The following is a 24,842-nucleotide window of genomic DNA, read 5'->3' on the forward strand; positions in this document are numbered from 1 at the left end:
AGTTTATGTTTCATCAGATTTCCACAAACTAACTTGACAGAGAAAACCTGGAGCAGAGCAGTGTTACAGCATGTAAGTGTTGGTTTTATTTCTGGCTCCCGGTGAAAAATACAACATGTGATTTAATGAGATGGCAGTCATTGTTTACAGTCATAAGGTTGATGCTTTTTGTGGATTTTATTGGTCACATAAATTACATTTTTTAATCAAACTATTAAAATAATGTTTAAATGCAGTTTGTTTTCACTCAATGTCTTTGTTTATTTGTATTAATTAATGTTGCTTTTATACATTAAAGCTCTTTGTAGGACTCAAACTCTTATAACTAACCTAAAACAACATATTTAATTTGTATTATTTAACTTTAAATTAACTGAATATTTTGTGTTTTTGTATTTTGTGTGTGGAGCACTGTAGTTAAACATTTCTCCGACAGTCCCTGAAGGCAACCACAAAGAAAACTTCACTACCCAGAATCCCCCTCTGCCGCATGCGCACTGCGCACTACGGCCCGAAAGGCGTTGGTGGTTGGCGTCCGTACGGGAAGATGCGTTGCACTCCGGCAGCATCAGTACCAGCTGCGCCGTGCTAATACACCGAAAAACCGGGGGACGGAGCGGAGATAGCGGCGGGGTTTGCGGCTCGAGCGGCGCCGGTGCATCGGAGGGGCGAGATGGGGGACCAGAAGGTGAGCCGGAGCCCGGAGGAACAGGTGTCTCTGATGGAGGGGGGGAAGCCGATTCAGGGCGTAGCGTACAAAGGAAGGAAGGAGGGGGACGTTTGTGGATGCGTGTTTCACTGAGGCGTTTTTATATTTGAATCAAAGGTTTGTCTTGTGGATGCCATCGACCAGTTTGTTGTCGGTGTATCCGAGCTGTAGTCACGGACAGCGGGGTGGTGGGGTGGCCTTGGCTGCTGCAGCTCCTCTCGCATCAACAAACATTACACAGTCCTGCTGCATGAATGGGGGCACGGATACAATGTGACGACAGCTGTGATCCGTATAATAAACCGAGCCCGTGTTGTGGTCAGTCCCCCCTTTTTTTATTTTTAAGTCGGCTTGTTCAATGCTCGTGAGGCTGCATTATTAAATTATGAATGCGCATCCTTCCGCCCGTGAAGTGTCCTCCCTCCCTCCCTCCCTCCCTCCTCTGTGCACAGGGGCTAGGTTTCTCTCTGATCCGGTCAAATGTTTTAATCATGCAGAGAAGAAGGGAGTCCACAGCTCCCTGTGTCCAAGCATAACTTCAACCAGAGACAGAGGGTGGAGGAGGCATCCTGAAGGAGGCATCCTGCAGGCATTCAACCTTTTAAATGCTGCAAGGTGTTAATATATGTATAGGTGTAAAATTAAATCAGGCTGATTTTCTGTTTCTCCTCAGGAATCTCTGCGGAAGATCACCCACACACTGGCCATGAAGAACGAGGAGATTTCGAACTTCGCCTGCACTCTCAAGCAGAGCCTCGACAACCTGGAGGTACAGAAACACACGCGTGGATTATTAACTCAGATGTGTCTAGTGTGTGTTTTTTTCCTGTAGTCACATGTGTTTTGTTTTTTTGTTGTTGTTGTTGTTGTTGTTGTTGTGACGCCCAGGCCAACTCCAACAAAGTCCAGGAGGACCTCGAGTCCGAGTTCACCTCCCTGCACTCTGTTCTGGACGAGATGAAGGAGAACATGTTGACACGCATCAAACAGGAGAGAGCCGGACGCACGTATGAGTTACAGGTAAGTGCTGTTCAGTTAAAATGTTAAAAAGTAGATTATCTTTATGATTTATTGTTATATCCTGATCGCAAATCGAACGTTCTTGCTCTGAAGTCAACAAAAAGCAGCTGACTCAAGTGAGACTGAAGCGTCTGACTAAAAACTCTGTAGGCGAAACTTTAAATGTCACGGACGTGAGAAACAAATCAAAGACAGCCCATCTAGAGAAAGAGAGAATGAAACAGAGGCAATGCAAATGTATGAAACACACAGAGTGTTCTGATGCACCAAAAATGAATGAAATCTGATACACAGGGAGAGAGAAAGACGTCAGCCTGAAAGAGTTGCATTTATGTGCAAAGTCATCTAGAGAGAGATTTAATTATTAAATTGTGGTTAGCTCTGTCGCCTCACAGCAAGAAGGTTCCTGGTTTGAATCTCTCCATGTCTGCACAGGTTCTCTCCCGGTACTCCAGCTTCCTCCAACCGTCCAAAAACATTGAATTAACGGGTTAATTGATGACTCTAAATTGGTCGTAGGTGTGATTGGCAACTTGTCCGCCTCTCGCCAAGATGTCAGATCTGGATAGGCTCCAATCCCCATGACTCTGATGTGGATAAGTGGTTACAGAACATGGATGGATGGTTGGTTAGCACTGTCGTTTTACAGCAAGAGGGTTCCTGGTTCGAACCCCGGCTGAGGGGCACAGTCCAAAGACATGCAGGGTAATCGGTGCCCACGTGATGAGCTGGTGACTTGTCCAGGGTGTACCCCGCGTCTCTCGCCCCAGTCAGTTTGGAATTGGCTCCAGCCCTCCATGGCCTCGATTTGGATAAGCAGTTACAGAAGATGGATGTTTTAAGCTTTTGGCTTTTGTTTTTTTGCATTAGTTAATTTTAGAGCGATGACTTCAGCTCACACGCGGTGAAACCCGGCATTCCCAGGTCACAGATATCACTGTGCGCTTCTCAGTCTCGGTCTTGGTCGGTGCGTGCATTTAAAAACCTCTGCAGCCTCATGACTCTCAAATGATGTTATAACTCCATAGCTTCTGCACAGTAGTCCCATTATTAATAGAATGAACGTGTACACGTTGGCAGATCTGACTCTTTCTGGTCCGGTGTTTTTTTTCTTTTTCCTCAGAGTCAGCTGAGCGCTTGCTCCAAAGCCCTGGAGAGTTCAGAGGAGCTGCTGGAGCTGGCCAATCAGACGCTGTGCTCCTCTGAGACGGACGGTTTCACTCAGGTAAATGCCTCCAACTCCGGCTGCTGATGCGATGCCGCTACACCGTTCCCTCCGCTCGCTGTTTATAACTTCATTTTATATACACATGTGTAAGATTTAATCTGTCCTTCTCGCGGTGTCATACTACCAGTTACTTTAACACAGCCACCAGCGACTTTTTGTGTTAAATGACGACATACATGATGGGCTACAACTCAGTTTTCTCTTCGCTCCGTATCTCTTTTTTTCCTTTCCCTCTCTGCTTCTCCTCTCCAGGCGGCCAAAGACATTAAGGATAGGTATAGTACTCCCATTGCTTCCCTTTTGTCATAGCCTCTTGCAACCATTGAACCATCTCATAATGTAGCTTTTGCATGCATTCAAAACTCTGTAGCCACCGCACCCATTTTTGTAGACAATAATCAGCACTATGAAACCCTTTCCATTCGAGAGCCTTTTGTCTTTTTGTGTCCCCCCCACACTGTCTTCTCAAGTCTGTACCATCCTGTGTCAGCCCCTCCCTGGATGACTCCTTCTCCCTCTCTCTAGCTCCGCTTTTTTGAGTGTCGATCCGGGTGATGAGCTCAGTGATTGTAACAGAAGTCTAGTTAGTGGCCTTTCTCTTAGTGAGCTGTACTAGAGTCACCTGTTTTCTTTTTTTCGATCCAGCTGAATAATGGACAATTGTTTGTTTCCACTCTGTGTGTGTTTTTTTTTTCTCTCTCTGTGTGTGTCTCTCCCTCTTTGTCCGCAGTGTAACAATGGCTCCAGCCTTTCGCCTCTCCCTGAAGGCGAAAGCCAGCGACAACATGAGTCACTTGATGGTGGATTTCAGCCAGGAGAGGGAGATGTTGCAGGGGCTCAAATTTCTCCCAGGTCTGCTCCACTTTTAACACAAAGAAAACCAGATAGAAACAAAAGAGCTGCCGGACGGTGACGGCATCGAATACATTAGAGTATCCCGAGTTCATGCAACTTTAAACTCCTTCCCCACTCCGTTACATTTGTTTAACAGCTGTAGTTTCATTCATATGTACGGTTTTAGTCCTGAAGCATGACGCGAACGTAACAATATTCCGACCTCAGCCACAGAGGCGTACAATAAATCATCATCATTTTTATCCATATTAAAATTCTAATTAAATAATTAAAGACACATGTACAATCATGGATATTAAACAGATGAATCAAAAGATACAGGATTTTATATGAGGGTCAAACAGTATTAAACATTAAAGAGAGATAAGGAAATAAATATATAGATAAAAAGAAACCGTGGAACACAAACCAAATTAAACTTCTTCGTGTCGCTATTTTGCAGCGTAAATTACAGTCAGGCGAGTCAGTTTGGTACATGAAAGCCAGAACGCAACAGGATAGTCTCAGTTTCAGTGACATTTTAACGCTGACTGTGGAGGGTTTGCCTGATCTCAGCATCTGATTGGCAGAAGTCGAGTGTGACGTCGGGCTGCATTTTTCTAAAAGTTGGATCCGGCTCAACTTTCTCTGCTCTAACAAAACGTGTCGTAACTCAGATAAAATGTACCAGGAGAATTTATTCTTCCCCTTTTTAGTCATAGGAATCACACTTTAACGGCACAGTTATCATTATTTGATGAAGCTTTTCAAATTTTTATAACTTAAACAAACATAACAAACAGACGATGATGGGCTGTATCTGTCTAACGGTTTAATAATAAGTTAAGAAAGTTAAACAAAAGAAGGCCATTCAGGGGCGATATACGTTTTTACACTTTTGCCAAAGTTTCTCTGTATTTTCTAGTTTTCTGTCGTCTCTCAGAGAAGGAGAGTCTTTCCGTTACAAAGATTTCATGAATAATATATAATTCCTTTATAGACGGGCTGTCCAGCTTGAGCCATTTCGTTGTAATTTCTCTTTTTTTAGAAGCTACACTCAGTAAAGCAAACAGCTGTTGATTTTAGGAAAACAGTTTTTGTTACTAATTCTGTGTAGATCAGGACACATCAGGCCCAGAACAAGTGATAATAGTTTGCTTCCAGAGTATTCCAGCCTGTTTTCAATCCAAAGTCCCATTTTCATAATTCTAGCATAGCGATAAGTCTTGTTTAAGGATGCAATCAGTTCTTTTACACAGATTTTTTTTCACTTTTTTTTAAGAAAAGGACCCAATTATAGCAGAATTGTCATTTTTAATATTGAGGCTTTTGCACTTTTACAGATTAAACAGTATAAAATTTAAATTGCAACAGTAAAATGTTATTTATACCTTAATAAAACAGTGTCAAATGGGCTCTAATATTAAACAGTACTTTTTATTTTCACACATAAAGTAATTTTTAATTTTAATCCTGGTGACAGATGCTTGAGCAGATGCTAAAATCAAAGCCAACAAATGCTAGTTGATGTTATTTTATGTAGATAATCTGATTCTGAGATAAAGCGATAGAAACCACCCACACACACACACACACACACACACACACACACACACACACGGTTATGCACAGTGTTTGAACTTTTGTTTTCCAGCCATACACTCAGTCAGGAAGTCTAATCACAGCAACAAATCAAAGAACAAAACAATCAGCCTTTGTCAAACAAGCCACTTGTGTCGGCAATGGCTTCACAGAGCTCCATTTAGTGTTTTAATACTTTAACGAGTCAAATGACAACGTGCAACGTGAATGGGGTCATTCACAGCGATGAAACCGCAGAGGAATATCTGCCGGCTCTGCATCTGTGCCAGGCTTCCCTTTTAATGCACTGCTGTGGTTACAGCCCACGTACTAACTGGCACAATCAGCCCCATTGGTGTTCTCACTGTAGGCCACCTGTGCAACACCAAACAGCAGACAGACAGACGGACGTCAGCGGCTTGCCGGTGACAAAAGTTGAAAAGAGGCAGCTAAAGAGCAAGATATCTAGAGTAAAAGAGCAAAATAGAGCTAAAAATAGAGTAAATACTGGTCAGGTGGAGACAAACGTGACTCCAAACATGACTGTGTAAATATATGATAATAACTTTATGCTAAGCTATGTACCCGTTAACGTACTTAGGAGTACTTCTGCCCCCTAATGGACAAAACCAAATAAATGCAGTGAACATTATTCCCAGTGATAAATTATAAACTTTCTCTGCTATGTAAGAAAAGTTTTTAAGAGTTGTTACACAATGCTAAATGTGTCTTTTCTCTTTAGTTCCCGCCACTCCAGAGATCCAGGTCTCCGAGTGCCAGGTGTGCGACAACACCGTCACTGTAGTTTGGACCCTGCCGGAGCCCGACAGCAAGATAGACCACTACATACTGGAACATCGACGCACGAACCACGAGGGTCCGCCGCGCATCAGGGAGGACTACCCCTGGATGGTAGTGGAGGGGATACGAGAGATGGAGCACACGATCACAGGTAGGAGGAGGAGGAGGACTACGTCGAGGTGTTTGTTGTCCTGGACGTTGACGCCGCTGACTCTCACTTGATGTGTTTTTATTCTCAGGTCAGCGCTTTGACACCCGGTACTTAACGTTCAGAGTAAGAGCGTGTAACAAGGCGGTGGCGGGAGACTTCTCTGAGCCGGTCACGCTTGAAACCCACGGTGAGAATACTGGACACAGGATAGATTTATAACACTCTACTGATATTATTTGAGTAAAAATACATGTACAACATTTTTATTTGCAGCCTTCAACTTCAAACTGGACTCCTCTTCGTCCCACCAGAACTTGAAGGTGGAGGACTTGAGTGTGGAGTGGGACAGCAGTGGAGGAAAAATACAAGACATCCGCAAGGAAAAGAACCGAACCAACTCCCCGATGCACTCTCCAGCCAGGTTTGTAGCGTCTTATTTACAGGTTCTTACAGGTGATTAAGAATGAATCCCCCAAAAAATCTGGATGTTTGTCTGCCCTCTGTAACCAGGTCGGCCCTGATGTCACCGAAGAGAGCGCCGACAGCTCGGCCCGGCAGAGACCGATTTACAGCAGAGTCCTACACGGTTCTGGGTAAGAAACACACAACAAATATACTTCTACATCTCTAAGAGTACAACACAGCACTCTGGAGTTATAGGCGTCCAATACACTGTGAACAGACATGTTTATCCTGTAGCTGCCCGGGGTGAATATCACTTCTGCTGCAGGGAGTAATAGTTGTTTCTAATTGACCAACTTGTGCTCCGAACACCACAGTTCCTCTGCGGTAAAGCTGTTTTTTTACAAAACACGTATCCTGTGGCATTATTTGCAGGCTCCACATCCTTTTTAATCGTTGCTTTTTTTCAACAATCTGGTACTTTCAAAACCCATTTTCATTGACTAGTTCTCCCGTGAAACTGACCACACAATTTCCTTCCACAAAAGTCAAGTTTCGTTTCAGGTTCTGCCACGTAAATGTCAAATCAAATGTGATGTAACCACGACAACACTGAAGCGTGTAACTTATCACCTTGGCTGACAGCTGACACCATGATCGACGCCGGTCAGCAGTACTGGGAGGTGCGCTTTGACAAAGAGAGCAAAGCCTTCGCCGTGGGTGTCGCCCTGCGGAGCCTCGGCCGATTCGACCAGTTGGGGAAAAGCGGCGCTTCCTGGTGCATCCACCTGAACAACTGGCTGCAGCAGAGCCTCACAGCTAAGCACAACAACAAGGCTCGGACGCTGGACTGTCCCATCCCAAATAGTATAGGAGTCTACGTCAATTACGACGAAGGTACGAAAACACGCGAACAAACAGAGTCAGTGCGTGATGGATCACAGACAGGATTACTGGAAGACTCTGCCAAGACAGCAGCATAAAAAGTAGCTTTGTGTCTTTTATTCTCTCCAGGTGTGTTGTCGTTCTACAATGCCAAAACTAAACAGCTGATGCACACCTTCAAAACCAAGTTCCAGCAGCCAGTTATACCAGCTTTCATGGTGAGAAACATATAGTATAACTATTATTTCTAGATCTATTGCTCCATGATCTTTTTTTTTTTTAAACTGCCTGTTGCTGTGTCGCCCCCTGCAGGTGTGGAACGGCAGTTTTTCAGTAGTGACCGGCCTGCAGGTTCCCAGCATGGTGCAAAGCGGCCAGAGGAAGAACAGCGGCACCAGCAGCTCCAACGCTAGCCTCACCTAAACCCCATCCACTCAAGACAGCTCGGACGCCTCCTCCCCGGCTCTGCTCGAACCACAGTCACCGCTGCAGAAACATCACCTCTGCCCCGGCTGCGGTCCAAGCCATATCATGAGAAGAGTTACATCACTGGAAGATGGATGGTGTTAGCCAAGTTTCCACATGCAGTGTCTGTGTTGCATGAAGATGAAAATATTTTTTTTGGGGAAACAAGTTGGGTCATCAGTGACAGAATTCTTCAGATGTATGACTCTGGCTGTTGTGATTGCTTGGGACATGTTAGCTGTAGTCTTACTAGTTTTCCTCGACACATTCATTTAGCTCTGTCCCACTGCTGCTAGAGCAATGATTTAGCGCTGGCCGCTGCCCTTTCTTTCCTCTCCATCACCAAAACTATCAGTCGTACTGTCAGTGCCGCCAGCTGCAGGCGCAGGGTCAAGGCCTGTCCTGTCCTGTCTGCTCTCTCCCTGTGCCTTCCTCCTCATTTCCAAAACCGAAAGGGCCAAATCGGGTGAACATGCTAAGATGTCACCACAAGAAACGGCCTCCCTCTTTCAAGTTAAAACAGTGTATTGTGTCAGTGTCAATATAACCTGGTCGTAACATAGCTTAGTGGTAATTATCAGCCTCTACCCGTCAACCAACCCGTGTAACAACCTGCTCCTAGACAATGCTCCTTTTAATCAGGATTTATTAAATAGATCAGAAGAAATGAGCAACACGTATTAGGGATGTTGTATTTATTTCTTACAAAGGCATGCAGACTTCACAGTGTTTACTGCATTTCACTCTTCATAGTCGGGTCGCACAGTTTGCGTGAAAGAAACCAGGTCCTTTTTTAGAAAGCTGCTGAGGTTCTGTTAGTTTTAAATTAGGAGTCAGTGTTAGCCAGACTCTGCACAGAAAGCGACTCCACGTAGAGGAGTCATCACATATGATATCAGGATTATTTGGAAATGACTGTACTGTATACGTTTTGCCCACTTGACTGCACCCTAATGCTCGTGTGTACAGTATGTATGTGTCTGATCCTAACACCACCACTTTATTCGCTCAACAAGAAGCCTGTAGTCCAAATATAACGAATAGAAAGTAGCCTCGGCTAACAAACTGTATTATGAAAGTAACTCTGAAAGGCGAAGTTATAAAGTCCTTATTTGTGCACCGCCCCGACCTCCGAGTAGCACCCGTGTCGTACGTTACACACATGGTAACAGTCTCGCCTTGCCATGTTTGCTCCTGCTATATGCATCTCTTTAATAACTGTAGCCTGCAATGCTTTAAGAGAAGCTGAGAATTATGTTCACTTTATTTCAACATGCTGACATAATGTCACAGTTTTATTGTAAATAGTTTAATTTTTCCACTATACTGTATCAGTCATTGAGGTAATAAAGGAGTGAGAGCAACTTCTTTTGTTCTTGGATTTCTGCTTCAACGAGGAATAAAAACACAGCGGGGATAAAAAAAAAAATAACTGTATAAAAAGATGTGTAACACAAGAAATAGGCCAGATACAGACGTACAACATGAAGTTGATTGATTTCTACTATTTACAATACATTCACATAAAGTAGGTAAGGTGATCACAAACCAGCTCAATGGGGGTAAAATATAAACATCACATCTTAAGGCAGAATAAATATAGCCATCTTAGCTCTGTACAAAATATATACAGTACAATTCAGCAGCTAATTAGACTCAAAAAAGTCGACAAAACAACACTGATGAAGAAAATCTGACAATCTAATCAGGGGAATGTGCAAAATGTACAAGAGCAACAAGGTGAGGATAATGTGACATGTACACCCCTTGTTACAGTCGATTCATTTGCTAATGAGTGTCCGAGAAGGGGCGAGTCGATAAAGTGTTAATCTTCTGAGAGGCTTTACTGCTGACAGCCGGCTGACGAGGAGGAGGAGGAGGAGGAGGAGGAGGAGGCCGTCTGTGGGGAAACAGCTGGTCGGCGCTCCCGTGCGTCAGTTCGTGTTGCAGGGACAGACTCGTCACATGCTTTGAGAAGCTCCCACCAGGAGAGGTCACTCTTTACACTTCACTTCTTGACTTTTAGCTTTGCTTTCAGCTCAGATATTGCAGCTAAATGAACTAAAAAAAAAACACATCGGACGATAAGTTTTAATATTAAAGGCAGGAAATTAATATTACATTAGTAACAGAAGAAGCAGTGTGGACTTACTTTGTCCCACATTATCTGTGCAGGCTTTCACAGCGGGTTCCTGGATGTTTGTGGAGGAGGTAGAGGAAGACGATGAGAATTTGCGAGGTGCAGGAATTGGAGGCATCATTGCTTTCTTTGGAGTCTTGACTTCTATGAAACATCAAAAACAAAAGCTAATGAGTACAGTCACAGTTCAAGATAAAATACACAAAAATAACAGAGTTCCCGTGATTCACAGATAAGATGGAAAGACTTACGTGACAGTGGAAAAACCAAGGAATCCTCTTTCTTCTTTTCTTTCTCCTCCCCTGTTTGAACACAGACTTTGGTTATTAATAGCAGCGGGAAAAAAATGAAGTCACACCCGTTTGTCTTTGCAACACACACACGAGCAAACAGCAGGAATGACAGATGGATGGACTGATTGCACAGAGAGGAGTGAAACTCACGCTTGTCGTTAATGTACAGGTGTTCATCTTCAAATACCTCTGGCACTGGTTCAGTTTTTATTCTCGCTGGAGGTACTGCGGGACAAACAACAAAACATAATTATAATTATTATAGTGTTAATAGACGGTGATGACAAGAGTGAACACCAACTGCTGCCAAAATGCCAAACATAGTACAAATAGACGCTGGTTGTTACAGGAACATGAACAGTACAAACATGTACAGAATGTTCAATAAAATAAGAGGTCAACCTCCAGATTTTTAGCCATACTAGCCTTCAGTTCAAAATGAAATACCTTAATGACTACTGGATAAATTGTAATGAAATTTAATAGAGAGGATTATTTGAAAATCACCATCATCAGGTCAAAATTGCAGTTTATCCAACACTTTGGTTTATATGGCCAAATACCAGCAAAACCACCATTTTAAAGTACCAAAAACACTGAGAGTCTCATTTTCAGGTGATTATACACTAATAAAAATATAGTTTATTCATATTATATCCTGTAAACAGAGCCCATTACATCTTAAACACTGGACAGAGCTACCGGCATGACTGTAATCAGTGGTTGAAAGGGTCGCGAGAGCAATGTGGGGTTAATAGATGATTAAGAAGACAGAAAAGCAGAAAAATACACCAAAGAAAGTTTAATTTTTCAGACTTTGCTGTAATAATCTCACTCCCCACAGTCACTCTTTGGCTCAACTAGTCACAAACAGCACACAAATTGCAGAAGGGTCATTGCTTTGTGTGTAAGGAGTCACAAGTTTAAAAAGGTTGCAAGACTGTTAGTCTTGTTAACATTTGTTCGAGTTAAACAAAAGTCAGTGGTGGAATTTCTACCTGCTGCACAAAGGCTCTAAAACAAGCAAACCATGAGTGATTGAGTGGGTGTGGGTAAGTGGACTCAGTCAGACCATAGTTAGGGGGGAATTTCTTTACACACCTTCATGTACAAAGTGAATCATCCAACTGCCAACTAGAATATTTATGATATAAAACATATTATATCATATATCATATTATGAATTGCTTAGCATTACGATATAAAGATTCAATTAGAAGTCATTTGTGTTTCTCTGAGTTGGAAAAGATTAAACCACGCGGTTATAGAGTGGAACCTCCGGATAGCTGAGTGCGTCAACGTGACAGCAAACAGGTCGGGCAAACAGTGTGAATAGTTTTGTGGATGGCTGTGTGTGTTCATGATTGTGTGTTTTTGTACTAATGGACACAGTACCTGGTTTGGTCAGTACGCTCGGCGGGACGGGGTTCGTTTGCTGGACGCTCTTCTCCCCATTTTCATCATCAGATCGGATATAAGCTGTAAAAATAAGAACTTCAGTCAGTTGTCTTCACCCTTAGGTAAAAAGTATTTGGTATGTGCGTGCCTTACTTAAATAAGAAATAAGTGAACAAAAGAGAGAAAAAAGTAAGATTGAAAATGTCTGGTTGCTGTACGTACAGATGTTTTTCTCATAATACTCCTCCATGATGAGAGGAATCAAGAAGCCGTCAGTTCTTTCCACTAAATAGTTGACCACATCGTGCAGCGTGGCACACGGGACCTGCGCCGAAAACAAGAAACTTCTTAAAGAACAATAAAAAGAGTATAGGAAATAAAACAGTCCCGTTGCCGTTATCAACCACAATAACCACAATGAACTAATATAAACGGTACCTGCTGACACTGACTGATGATTCATTTATGTAAAGTCCCATTCAGTTCTCTAGTAAATCATCATCATATACTTCCCATTTGGACTTTTTCATCAAATACTTATGAAGAGTTAACTCATAATAAGGTCATTCCCTGTTTGTTCATATTCACGTACACAAACGCGAGTGTGCCGGGAAGGAAATCATGTAGAAGTATGTCAACAGGCACGCAACACTTTGCAAGTAATTTAATCAGAGGTGAGTCATGTCATCGGGCGCTAAATTATTATCGAATACTTCTACAGAAGACATATGATCGGCATGTGACTTTCTGTTTTACCAGTAATCACTCTTTGCTTTTCCTCGAGGTCATGTGTTACAATTAACCTGAAGCTGAACATACCAAACAATAAAAAAAATTAAAGTGAAAGCGGCTCTTTCTTTTTTAAGTGTTCAGCTTGACCTGATTTATTTTAATACTCACTGGATTGTCCACATCAATGGCGAAGCCCCCTTCAGGTTTACGAGTCACGCGGTAGTGTTTGAATACGGGGCTGAAAACACAGATTAATAAGATTGTAGATGGTCCAAGACAACAACATGCAACAACAACAACAACATAGTTTCAAAGATAAGTCAGGTGCAGTGTGATAAGCTTGAGTTTATGAGTGTTTGTACCCGTCAAGATCCTGTCTGGTGGATACAGCGAAGGAGTTTTCGCCTCCTCCGGGTCTCAGCAGCAGGTTTCCTCTCTTGGCTTCTCTCTCGAGCAGCATCTCGGCCTCCATACGGGACACTTGGTGATAACAGCTGCAGGACACCAGAAAACTGAATTTTAGTGGCTTATTTAAAAGTGATGCATCCAGACATACAGAGGTTGAATTTAGATATATATGCTTTATTAATTCTGAATACACTCTGTCTGCAAAAAATGCTGTTAATCATTACTATTACTGCTGCTTTAGTACCAGGACTGATACTTTGTGCAGTGCCCCTGTGTACGCTTGTCACTTTCATACACTTAAATAGTGTAGTATATCTTATTTATACAGTATTTCATTTTGTTTTATATTAGGTTTATTATATTGTGTTTTTATTTTTTCTTATTTTTATCTTTTCTGTCGTTCGCAGTTATCACAGCTACTGCTCTTACTGCTGAGCAGACCCGTTTTCCACATCTTATCCATTTTGTTTTGCTTTTTCGATATGACAGGTCAGCTGAGGACAGACAGGAAAGCAGAGAGAGAGAGAGACAGGGGATGACAAAGGACAAAAGATTACAGGCTGGAGTTGAACCGGGGTTGCGCACTCTACCAGTTAAGGTACCAGGGCGCCATAACATTTTATTGTACTGTTGACCCTGTGTGAACCTACATATGACAAATAAAACTAACTACTTGTGCCTTTTGAGCAGAGCAACAAGAGGAGAAAGCATGAATTAAATCTTCTTTAAGAATCAAGACAGCAACAACTGAGCTGAGCTGTGCACACTAGTCCATTAACCTACAGATACCACACTGATATAATTTTGGATCAAAGCTTCACAATGCTGCACTTTCTAGGTAATTCAATAGGGTATTGATGTTTTTGGTGAACCAAATAAAGAGCATTTAATCCTTGAATTTATCTGAAAAACATATGAAGATACACCGTCGTTCCTGGATGGTATTGCTATGAAAATTGTGAACACTCCACTCAAAAAACTCACATATTTCCATCAGAATAAAAAGTTTCTAAGTTGTTTTTTCGAGCTTCAACATGCAGATACTTTGTGTTTTTGTCCTGAATTCCCGGACACTAATTTTGCCAGTGGTAAAAGTATAAATTAAGGAGACTCACGTTGGCATGTCTGCTTTGAGGCTGACATAAATACTGGAGTTGGCGACACCAGATGGAGGACCAGTTTTAATCCTTTCCTTTTCCTTTTCTACCGCCGCTTTTAACATGTGGATCTGGCCCGGTAGCAGGTTGAGGGAGGTTGGAACCGACCGCTGTAGGGAGACACACAGTTTCTATTTTAAAATGATCTGTGCAAAGGAGAGGTGAAACATCAGTCTCTTAAACTTATACAACACGGACCTCAGCCACAGATTGGATGTAGCCCTTCCACAGCTCACGGGCCTCTGCGTTAGGAACCTGGAGGAGAGAAAAACTGTGAAAATGAGGAATTACTTTGAAAAAAAAGAGAGAGGATGATTTACAAATTTTCTATATATTCCCTCACAGTCAATTTGATATTTTCCTCCTTCATCTGTAGGCTGAGTCTGGCTGCTTCTAAGTTACGATCCTGGCTGCTGTCATCTGTTATCGAGACGAATTCACTGAGATCCAGTTTTTCTATGTACTGATGAAAAACAAAGACACATGGATTCATTGGAAAAAAGTGTTATCTTCATAAATAAACATCTAAATCTGTCTGTTAATATTAATCCAAATCCCTGTGGCTACTTACATCGGCATCTCTCTTCTCATTGAAGAAGAACAGAGTGTTTCCACACAGGCACGTCCACAGTTTCCGAGACGTCTGCACACACAAACACACACACACACACACACACACACACACACACACACACAGAGGCATGCTGACTTTAAAAAAAACATACCAAGCAGGGAAAAAGACACTGATATAAAGAAGAAAACCAAAGAACAACAAATTTCTCATTGTGTTAGACAATAAAAAAAGGAGATAATTAAATGCTTGTAACACACAACAAGGAAATAAACAGGGCATCTGTGCCGGTGACATTCTTGGATTAGACTTGATGAGTCAAGCACAACAGAAACCACTGTGTGAAATCAATAACAATGTTTAGTCCTGAAGGGAATTAAGTGTGTCACCAGATTCATTTGTGTGGGAGTGTATGTTGTGAGAGTATTGCATGAATTAAAGTTTGTTTGTTTCAGGTCAAAGCCAACATAGATGCATTGAGTTACAATTAAAAGCTGAACTCAGAATAACTTGTATAAACTAAACTGAACTATAAAACAGATACTTCTGCATTTAACTTCCTAAACTTTAAAGCACTCGTACGTTTGTCTGGAACTGAGCTAGCTTTAAAGTTTCCCATATAATCTTATCTTCTTTCATTGGGATTGTATTCATTGTATATGGCCTCTTATCAGCGTGGGCTGGGCAGAACAGCACACGGGATTTATTATTTGCAAAGCCTGTCTTGCCAGTATTTCTCTTTAGTTTACCGTCAGTCCATGGCTCACTCTAATCTTTATGGCACATTGAGCAGAGAAGTTGTCAGACCAGTTTTAAGGACCTGGGACCTGCTGAAAGACTCAAAGTCCACCCAACCTTACGAGAAACTATGACGCTGCTCAACCTAAGCATGTCATTACACTGCCAGCACACAAAATGTAACATGCCCTCCTTATTAGGGTCAATCACCTTGCACTCCTGAATGTCTCTGACACTTTAGACTTATTTATGTTTGCAGGAGTCTTTGGCATCTTCTTCATCTTGGCAACAGCAGAACTATTTCAAACATTCACAGCTGAAATTGGTCGATTAATCGATCAGTCGACAGAAAAACAAAGATAATCAGCTGCTATTTGGACCATCAGTTCATCGTTTTAAGTCATTTTTCAGATGCAATTGCTGAGATTTTGCGACAAATGATTCATTTAAGTAAAATACCATAATTGAATGCCAACAGCCTTTGAAGTCATTAAACTATATTGTCTTTTCTCTGATTTTAGACTTTTCTCTATTTCTGCAACACATGTTGGTAACACACATAATATATAACTATAAAACTGAGAAAACAGGGATTGTAGTTATAAATAAAGAGGCGGGTAAACTGTTTCCTCTCACTGATTGATACAGTTGATCTTAAAATTACAAATAAAGTCTGAGCATAATTTCAAACAGGTGCATGAACTGATTTCACTATCCTCACCCACCTCCACACACACACACACACACACACACACACACACACAACTTACAGGCCTACAAATAACTAACAGAGAAGAATTAAGAAGTTCTTAATAATAAGTTACATGAAGTGAAACTTGTCTCCAGCAGCTCACCTTATCTTTGAACGACCTCTTCTCCAGGTATCCTTCATAGTAGCAGGTTGGCAGCTGATTCCTGGGTCGCGTTGCTCGCTTTGCCATCACGTTTCAATGAATCTGAACCTAAACACAGATTTGACTGTGTTGTGGATTTACACATGAATATATCAACAGCTTCTGCTCGTCGCACCAGATCTGCCTCGAGTAAATAAAGTAAGGCACGATGAACCTGCCTGGAAGGAGGCAGCGTCCTCGTTGCTGATTGGTCAATGCGTAAAGTGGGCGGGGTTTTTTGTAAAAAAAAATATCCACAGGTGAGACATCGTCTTTCTCAAGGGTGGAAATCACCTGCCTGCAGCACTCTGTAATGATACCCTGTAAGTTCACAGGTTTTAAAGTGAACAAGCAACTGAACTATGAACTATATAAACTTTTCTCCTCATCAGTGACATATTTTATTGATATGTCATATTATATTCAGTGCATAACAATAATAACAGCTATAAACTGTATGTTAGGCAGAGATGCTGGAAGTCAGTAAAAGTTGGGAGTGATGAGAGAAACTTTTTATTTATTGATGTCAAACTAAATGTTGTGCGGCAGTCATTACTTTTGTATGTAAACAACAGAAATTTGTGGTTCAGTATTTCGCCCAAGGACAGGTAAAGACTGAGAGAGAGACACCTGTCACTGTTTACTGTCAACAGAGTACCATCTCTTAAATCACACTACTTTTAAACCTCAAAAAAATTAGAGCAAGCTCTAGTTACTAAATGTATTTCTGTACTTTATGTACACCGGCTGAAGATGGCTCAGTTGAACTCAGATCATCAGACATCTTTCCAACCTTGTCTTGCCTTGATCTTAGTCAAACATCAAAAGTTCAACTAATGGGTTTTAATTATGTGCCGCAGGCTCCTCAGCTCCCTTATGTCCCATGTCCATGATGTTAGGATGCATGTTTGACAAATGTTTAAAAGTATGTTTGTATTTATTCATCAGTTTGACATTCACACATCTGGAAGGACTCTTGGTGAAGCCCCACAACAGATATACTGATGTTGTTCCTGAATATTTAGGATGGATATCATCAGAGAAGATGTGGAGTTTGCTAAACGTGTATTAATGCTTTCTATGCTGAATGAGATTTTCTGTGGTCTCCTCAGTGCTGATATTAAACCATCTACTGAAGATCAACTTCTTGTCTGCTAGGTGTATTCAGTTGTTCGGTTTATGTGGCTGAATTTTTAGATGATTTCTTTCCTGTACTGCGTCAGAGATTAACATGTTTTATTCTCCCTGACACTTGGCCACCGTTTTATTAGCTCTAAGGTTGTTTTACCTGTGCGCTTTTCTATTTAGCACGAGGCTGTTTAGCAGAGAGTGAAAGCTCTCTGAATGAAGCTTGTGTTCATGTTTTCACTGCTGTGCTCTTATCCTGAGAGATTTTCTTTAAATGTATGTCTTAACCCTTAACTTTAAAAGTAACAGCCGCATTTAGTTTTTTTCTGACACCCCTTAAAATCAAGTAGGCCCTTGAAGCTTTGGCAGTTATGTAGTATGCGTCTTCTTTTTGTTTGTGGACATAATCTGTTCATCTGAACGTCTGTTCAGCATATATAGCTAATGGTCCTATTAACAAAGGCTTTGGAGGAATTATAAGCAGTGCAGTAAGTGTTTTCTTATCTAACGAAAGTTTGCTCTCAGATCATAGTGGTTCTTATTGTGGTGTGTTGTTGTCTAGATAAGAATGCAGCTCAGCTGGTAACTAAAATATCAGAGCAAATATCTTTCTCTCCTGCTGGTTTTATTTCATTTAACTTACACGTGCATTGTAGTTCAAGAGCTGAAACGTGACTAAGTAGGCTTACATGTACTCAAGTACAAATCTGAAGTACTGTGTTTTCTTTTCATGACACTATCTATTTCTACTTCAGTTACTTCATTATAGTTATCTGACATCACACGTCACTTTGCAAATTAATATTAAAGTTATATTGTTATTATAATAAAGACCTTTAAGAATCAGAATCAGGTTTATTGCCGAGTAGATTTTCACATATAAGAAAAGTATTCAGCAGCAGGTAGTATGCAAAAGTTCACAGAATATTTACATGTGCAAGATATTACAGTTCAATCTTGTTTTAATAATAATTCATGAGTAATAATAATCTAATGATAGATAATGGGTACTTTTACCTTCAATACTTTAAATGATAGTTTCCTTTCAATGCATTACTTTATTTACTTATTTATTGTGTATTTCTACAGGTTGGCTATCAGTACTTTTACTCAAATGAAGGATCTGAGTATTTCTTCCGTCACTGTGAGAAGCTTAGAGGGAACATTGATATTTGTGGCAGGAGCAGAGATCGTGGCTCCCTCTGCTGGCTCTTAGGAGGTGTTTGAGGTAATAATAAACCTTCATGGAGGTTATAATATTCAGTTTTATAAGAACTGATTCATATTTGAGGCTGTTGAATTGTATCGCTGTACATTACACTGAGAGGTGTTTATAACATTTAGTTCATTTATATCAGGGAGGATATACTCCTGAAGGTGGGCAGTTATTCAGATTTATTGCTCTGATTATTCCAACTCATCATTTTTTTTCTTGCTGCCTAAATATTTGCCAACTAGTCTGTGTACCACTAAATCCAGAGTACACTAAGCATGGGTCATGGTTTATATGTATAAAAAGATGTAGAAGAGCCAGATGAAGGTGTAAGATTGAACATGCTGTATCAGAGGTCATGTATAAATCAACTTTAGATCATCTGTGTTTCTGTTAGTGACCGAGGTCCCCGCTCAGTCTTCGACTGCACACTGAACCCTGGTGTTGTCTCTGTCTGTCTAGGTTCAGTCATCACCGGCGACATAAACCATCTGCCGCCCTCCACAGCTTCCTTCAGCAGAGGATGTGTGGACATCATTTGTGACTCTGTCATTATTCATTTGTATTTTTTTTTGATGACAGTTTCCTGCCAGTTCTGCTGTCAAAGCAGATTTAGGTCCAAGGACAGCTCATTTAAAACAGGACAGGACAGAACAGTTATGGTGCGACAGAAGTTTAAACAGTATGTTTACCTTCTGAATGTAAACATAACTTGTTTATATTTTCAGTCCTTTAGCCATTATGTATTCTTTTTTCATTCGCAAATAAACTTTAAAACAATATAAATAAAGTTTGGCAAAATATTTGGTATCTGATGAAGTTTGAGATGCATTTATAGACTTTTGTTTTGCTCAAACAGGCCCCCTGTAACAGCAACTAATAATATAATTTGAACAGATGAATAAAAGAAAGACTCAGTACTGACTCATTGTCATAATCAGGGAAAAACTGTTGTTTGTACCAGGCTGTAAACATGTTTATTTCTGCTGTGAAGCCGGACATCTTAACATAGAGGTTTGACTCATTCTGCAGCCAGCCTCAAGTGGACGTTTGAGGAACCGCAGTTTATGCCTTTACTAAACAACCATTGGGGTTACCGCTTGATTGCAACCAGCTGAACAACCCTTACCTCACCTTCCCCTTCCAAGTTAGTAGGAGAACTTAAAGTGGGTGCAAAACTCACTTTGGTGTGTCCGTCCGGATACAACATGGCACTCTCCTCCCTCTGTAGATATAAGATAGATAGATAGATAGATAGATCCTTTTTTACAAGTGGAGCTGCAAGAGTCTCCGACTGAAACTGCTCTGCTGTTTGAACAGGAGGTCATGTAGTCTCAATCTCGTTGTACCTGTGACAATGACAATAAAGATCTATTCTATTCTATTCTATTCTGTTCTAGTGGATGAGAGTTATTGTCCATGATACTGAGAAGTTTGTTTTTTCCCATAAAGGTAACACAAACATAATGGTTCTTTAAACAACACACTTTAACACACTACACTTTAAACAATCAGTGTGTATTCTCTGTACGTCCCTCAAACATTAAATTCTGTTATAAGGTCTTAGATTTATATTATATCATATTAGATTAGATTAAACTTTATTGTCATTCCACATGTATAAATACAAGGCAACGAAATGCAGTTTAGCATCTAATCAGAAGTGCAAATAGAGAAGTGCAATAGATACAGCTAAATGCAATATTTACAGTAGTGCAAAGGTGTAAGGTGTGTATAGCTATGTGCAGAGTATGTACAGATAAACAATGTGGGCAGTAGTTATGGGCAGATTATATACAAATAACTTATGGGAGCATAATGTACAGGTATATATGGTATAGTTTACTGTTACTTGGTTTTTATCTTACTGTTTTTGGTTTTATTTAACTGTTATTTATACTCTGTGTATATAGTGTTAAATTGTATATCTTATAGGTGTATAGTGGTAAAGTTTTTTCTTGGGATGTTATGTTCAAATGTTTTTTTTCTTGCTATTACTTACTATCTAACTTACAGTTTGGGAGCTGCTATAACAAAAACAATTTCCCTGCAGGGATTAATAAAGTATTTCTGATTCCTGAAATAAAAACATATTTGGAAGAATTCCTCTTACATCTTACACACTGAGAACCTTTAAGGTGACATTGAAGTGACATTTTATAACCATAAGTTTTGATGATTCAGACAGAAAAAACGGAGCTCCTTCCTTTAAGTCATACATTTAATAAATTTATTATTACTTTATTACCTGGAGCTGTGCGTGCCCGTGAACCACGTGACTCCGTCTGCGTAAACGCAGCCGTGCCTGTGCGCAATGTGCGCATTGTCTTCTGTCATCTTGGCACAGCACCCTGGTTAAAGGGGAGGGGGCAGAGAAAGTACCTCATATCATCACCGCAATCTCTTTATTTATTTTTTTAATATATATCCATATAAACAAGCAGGTGATAGTATCAAACAATGGGGAACCGAGACGACGAGTATGACTTCTTGTTCAAAGGTAAGCAGCTCGTTGGTGACGCGTTAGCATGCCAGCTAGCCGCGCTAACGTCAGGTTTGATATCAGCTGGTGGCTGGCGGCTAACAGCAGCTAACCCACCCTCCAAAAACAAAACAAAACTCCTTTATTAACCTCTCGTTTACTTATATACGCGTGTCAAGGTTTAAATAACTTAAATATGCTCGATGCTGCGCGCACAGAAAGCAGGGCGTGTTGTTAGCCACACGCAGCTAACGGGTGGAGCTCTGCAGTCATGAAATCAAACTTTATCGTCATAGAGAGAGGCTGTCTGCACATTTAACCACCTTAAAGCTCAGTTATCTAAACACAGGCGCTGAATTAGAGTCTAGGCTTTATATATCTTGTTTTTTGTGTCGCCTGAGGGAGGAAACTCACCCAGTTATGACAGGAATGAAGAGGAAACTCCAGCATGGCTTTGACCTGTTTGTTTACTCATCTATCTGTCTACCAGACACTTTGTCTCTGATGGTTAAAGACACATTTCCACATCAGGCAGTCATAGTTTGGACCATGAGTCATTTTCCATGATAACATGTTGCTCACTGTGCCGTCTGAATCCAATTTACAAGCATGTACATGACAGGTAAATGATACAAGGGAGCTGAATGTGGAAGAATCCATAAATAAACACATAAAAACAGATATACCAACAGCGACAGTGGTTTAAATATACCGGCGTGAGTGTGTAGGAGCTCAAAAGATCAAGTTTAAGTTCAAGTTGGCTTTATTGTCAATACTGCAATATGTACAAGACATACAGAGAATTGAAATTACGTTTCTCTCTGTCCAAACAGCACTAAACATGAAATATAAAGGAAGATGTAAACATATATATAAAATAAAATATGAAATAAAAATAAAGAATAAAAATTAAAAAAAAAAAAATATATATATATATACACACAATATATACAAGCTAAAAGACATCCGGGAATAGAAGAGAAGATGAGAAATTAACTATTATATTCAGATGTAGCAGTCACTATAAAAGGTTTATAGAGAGATTTGTATTTAACGGATCCATTACAGAGTTTTACTGAAGAGGAAACAGTGCTTTCCCTGTTAAAAGGGTTTTTTATGGGTTTTTCCTCACTTGAAGGTCTAAGGGACAGAGATTGTAAAGTCCGAGGCAAATGTACTATGTGACTTTGGGCTATACAAATAAAATCTGATTTGCTTTATCGTGTCTGTCTGTACAGTGTTTAAAGAACAGTAGAAGAAAAGAGAAAAAAAAGAGGCCCAGGTCCGGTGTGTGTCAGCTTGGAGATAGTGATGACTCGTACCAGGCACAGGAACAGAGGCCTTGAGAAAATGTTGAGTCAGATTTCCCAGAGAGCAGGTTTTGGCAGCTTTTTTCCCCCACATGACTCCCAGCAGGGCGAAGTCTGATAAGGTTTTGTCAGGAAGAAAACAAATCAGCACTTTCACGACGACTGAAAACGGCCGTCACTGATTGATAACCTGTTGACTGTTTAATTCAACTGCCTATTTCTTTGTTTTTATTCTAGTTGTACTCATCGGAGACTCTGGTGTGGGGAAGAGTAACCTGCTGTCCCGCTTCACAAGAAATGAGTTCAACCTGGAGAGCAAGAGCACCATCGGGGTGGAGTTCGCCACCCGCAGCATCCAGGTGGACGGCAAGACGATAAAGGCTCAGATTTGGGACACGGCCGGACAGGAACGCTACAGAGCGATCACCTCAGCGTGAGTATTCTCTCTGAGTGGTTTATGCTGTCGCCGGGTATTACTGCAGTTTTTCATTTGTCTGCAGGACTTACTTGATTTGTGATTAAGGGGTAATGTGCTGTTTGATACGCTGTTCAGTGCTGCCTTAAATCTCACAATTTCTTTATATAATATAAACGAATTAGAGACCATGTAAAGGCAATTCTGAGACTTCTTTCGGAATAAGTTGGAAAATAGTTTCTGAAAAGACTTTGGACGATATATTACTGAAATGTCGAGAGAGTTAAAAACAGTTTTTCACCAGTTTTCAGTCATCAACATTTTTTGGGCGGTCCTAAAAGGTGGCTCAATGATGCGTTAAGGCCACCCTGAGCTTAACCCCTCCCCCGCCTCCTTAACCCACAACAGTATAAAAGCCTTCAGCATGTTATCATCTGTGCTTCTCTGTATGTTATTATTCTTATTTAATTCATCTTTCCTGGATGAACAGCTTTATTTAAACTTCCCAAACACGAAGGGAGGAAGTGGATTTATTTTGAAAAGATCTGAAGTTGTGTTACGCGTGTCGGTAACAACAGGTGCACCGTGAAACAACCGCAAAATTAAATAAAATTTTATTTTGACACCTCAATCAATCAATCAGACTTCATTTGTATAGCACATTTCAAACAAAACATGTAACACAAAGTGCTTCACATAAAAACATAAAAACACCACAACACCCACTGCCGAACTCCAGTTTTATGATAAACGTTACACGATGTTGAAGAACATTGCAGTAACTCTCGATTCATCACGTCCTCTCCTCTGCTCGCCCGTCACCAGGTATTACCGGGGCGCCGTTGGGGCTCTCCTAGTTTACGACATCGCCAAGCACCTGACGTACGAGAACGTCGAACGCTGGCTGAAGGAGCTGAGGGACCACGCCGACAACAACATCGTCATCATGCTGGTGGGAAACAAGAGCGACCTCCGCCACCTCAGGGCAGTGCCCACCGACGAGGCTCGAGCCTTCGCAGGTAAATCAAATGGGTACAACACGAGCAGAGCCAGCCTCACAATCTGTAAAAATACTCACATTTCTTCTCTTCCCTCTTCAGAAAAGAACACTCTCTCATTTATTGAGACTTCAGCGCTGGACTCCACAAATGTAGAAGAAGCATTCAAGAACATTTTAACAGGTAAGAGGAGGAAGACTCGGTGCGGTATCTCATGCAATATCTGATCTGAAGTTTTAAATAAATCGAGCATCAATGTGTTTTTTCTGCAGAAATCTACCGCATCGTGTCGCAGAAGCAGATAGCGGACAGATCTGCACACGACGAGTCTCCGGGCAACAATGTAGTGGACATAAGTGTCCCCCCGACCACTGATGGGCAGAAAGGCAACAAACTCCAGTGCTGCCAGAGCCTGTGACGCTCCATGACACTCATCTACACATCCACCATCCTCATCACATCACCCGTGCACTTTTTCCCACCCTCCCTCGTTGCTCTGCTCACAGCCAACTCCCTCGTCACTCTATCCTTTTTTCTTTTTCTGCCTTTTATTCTGTTTTACATAGGACTGCTGTTTGAACTCACTCGTGCTCTTCTCTTCCGCCATGAAAGCAAACTTCAAGAAGCCTTTATGTCACTTGGTCAGTCGAGTTGTCCGTGGAGTCAATGTGAAGGTTCCTGCAATGCAGGAACAAGGCAGTCTGTCGCCGTCTCAAAGAAAGCCTGCGAAGTTGTTGTCGTTTGACCTGAACTGAAACTCTTGTCGAGTACAGGGAGGTTGTGAAATACATTTCAATGGTTACCACTAGATGGTGCTGTGTAAATAAACTACAGGCAGTTTACTCCAACCTTGTGAAGCAGTATTATGCGTCTGACAGTGTGGTTCTAAT

At 41.1% G+C, this 24,842-nt stretch overlaps 3 protein-coding genes across 3 annotated transcripts; 2 read left to right on the forward strand and 1 right to left on the reverse strand.

Annotated features, from left to right (window-relative positions):
• The first annotated feature begins 478 nt into the window (after nt 1-478).
• fsd1 (fibronectin type III and SPRY domain containing 1) lies at nt 479-9,505 on the forward strand. The gene is made up of 13 exons (XM_019279148.2): nt 479-688; nt 1,383-1,478; nt 1,598-1,729; nt 2,853-2,954; nt 3,210-3,232; nt 3,688-3,809; nt 6,115-6,324; nt 6,413-6,511; nt 6,598-6,745; nt 6,835-6,917; nt 7,372-7,623; nt 7,741-7,829; nt 7,924-9,505. Exons 1-13 carry the CDS (start codon nt 674-676, stop codon nt 8,032-8,034), a joined length of 1,482 nt encoding a protein of 493 aa, XP_019134693.2. The 5' UTR covers nt 479-673; the 3' UTR covers nt 8,035-9,505.
• LOC104930782 (signal-transducing adaptor protein 1) lies at nt 8,757-16,588 on the reverse strand. Its single transcript, XM_010745659.3, has 13 exons — nt 16,368-16,588; nt 14,776-14,847; nt 14,548-14,667; nt 14,403-14,459; nt 14,163-14,314; nt 13,002-13,133; nt 12,808-12,877; nt 12,130-12,232; nt 11,905-11,988; nt 10,660-10,734; nt 10,468-10,518; nt 10,229-10,360; nt 8,757-10,137 (listed from the first exon to the last, which is right to left on the reverse strand). The coding sequence occupies exons 1-13, from the start codon at nt 16,452-16,454 to the stop codon at nt 10,085-10,087; spliced, it is 1,188 nt and encodes a 395-aa protein (XP_010743961.3). The 5' UTR covers nt 16,455-16,588; the 3' UTR covers nt 8,757-10,084.
• A 4,495-nt stretch (nt 16,589-21,083) lies between these two features.
• On the forward strand, nt 21,084-24,652 carry LOC104930781 (ras-related protein Rab-11B). Its single transcript, XM_010745657.3, has 5 exons — nt 21,084-21,247; nt 22,777-22,972; nt 23,780-23,973; nt 24,055-24,135; nt 24,225-24,652. Exons 1-5 carry the CDS (start codon nt 21,208-21,210, stop codon nt 24,368-24,370), a joined length of 657 nt encoding a protein of 218 aa, XP_010743959.3. The 5' UTR covers nt 21,084-21,207; the 3' UTR covers nt 24,371-24,652.
• Nucleotides 24,653-24,842: the final 190 nt, after the last annotated feature.

The sequence above is a fragment of the Larimichthys crocea genome, chromosome XVII, assembly GCF_000972845.2.
Source record: "Larimichthys crocea isolate SSNF chromosome XVII, L_crocea_2.0, whole genome shotgun sequence".
Classification (NCBI taxonomy): Eukaryota; Metazoa; Chordata; class Actinopteri; family Sciaenidae; genus Larimichthys; species Larimichthys crocea.

Bases quoted from the DNA above. Each gene is read 5' to 3' on its own strand.
- fsd1 (XM_019279148.2), top strand. The intron at 6,512-6,597 runs GTGAGAATACTG...TTTTATTTGCAG, and splicing joins GGTCACGCTTGAAACCCACG to CCTTCAACTTCAAACTGGAC. The intron at 6,918-7,371 runs GTAAGAAACACA...CTTGGCTGACAG, and splicing joins AGAGTCCTACACGGTTCTGG to CTGACACCATGATCGACGCC.
- LOC104930782 (XM_010745659.3), bottom strand. From the start codon at position 16,454: ATGGCAAAGCGAGCAACGCGACCCAGGAATCAGCTGCCAACCTGCTAC. The intron at 14,315-14,402 runs GTCCGTGTTGTA...GTCTCCCTACAG, and splicing joins ACATCCAATCTGTGGCTGAG to CGGTCGGTTCCAACCTCCCT. The intron at 10,138-10,228 runs GTAAGTCCACAC...TTTTTTTTTTAG, and splicing joins CACAGATAATGTGGGACAAA to TTCATTTAGCTGCAATATCT.
- LOC104930781 (XM_010745657.3), top strand. From the start codon at position 21,208: ATGGGGAACCGAGACGACGAGTATGACTTCTTGTTCAAAG. The intron at 22,973-23,779 runs GTGAGTATTCTC...GCCCGTCACCAG, and splicing joins TACAGAGCGATCACCTCAGC to GTATTACCGGGGCGCCGTTG. The intron at 23,974-24,054 runs GTAAATCAAATG...TTCCCTCTTCAG, and splicing joins CGAGGCTCGAGCCTTCGCAG to AAAAGAACACTCTCTCATTT.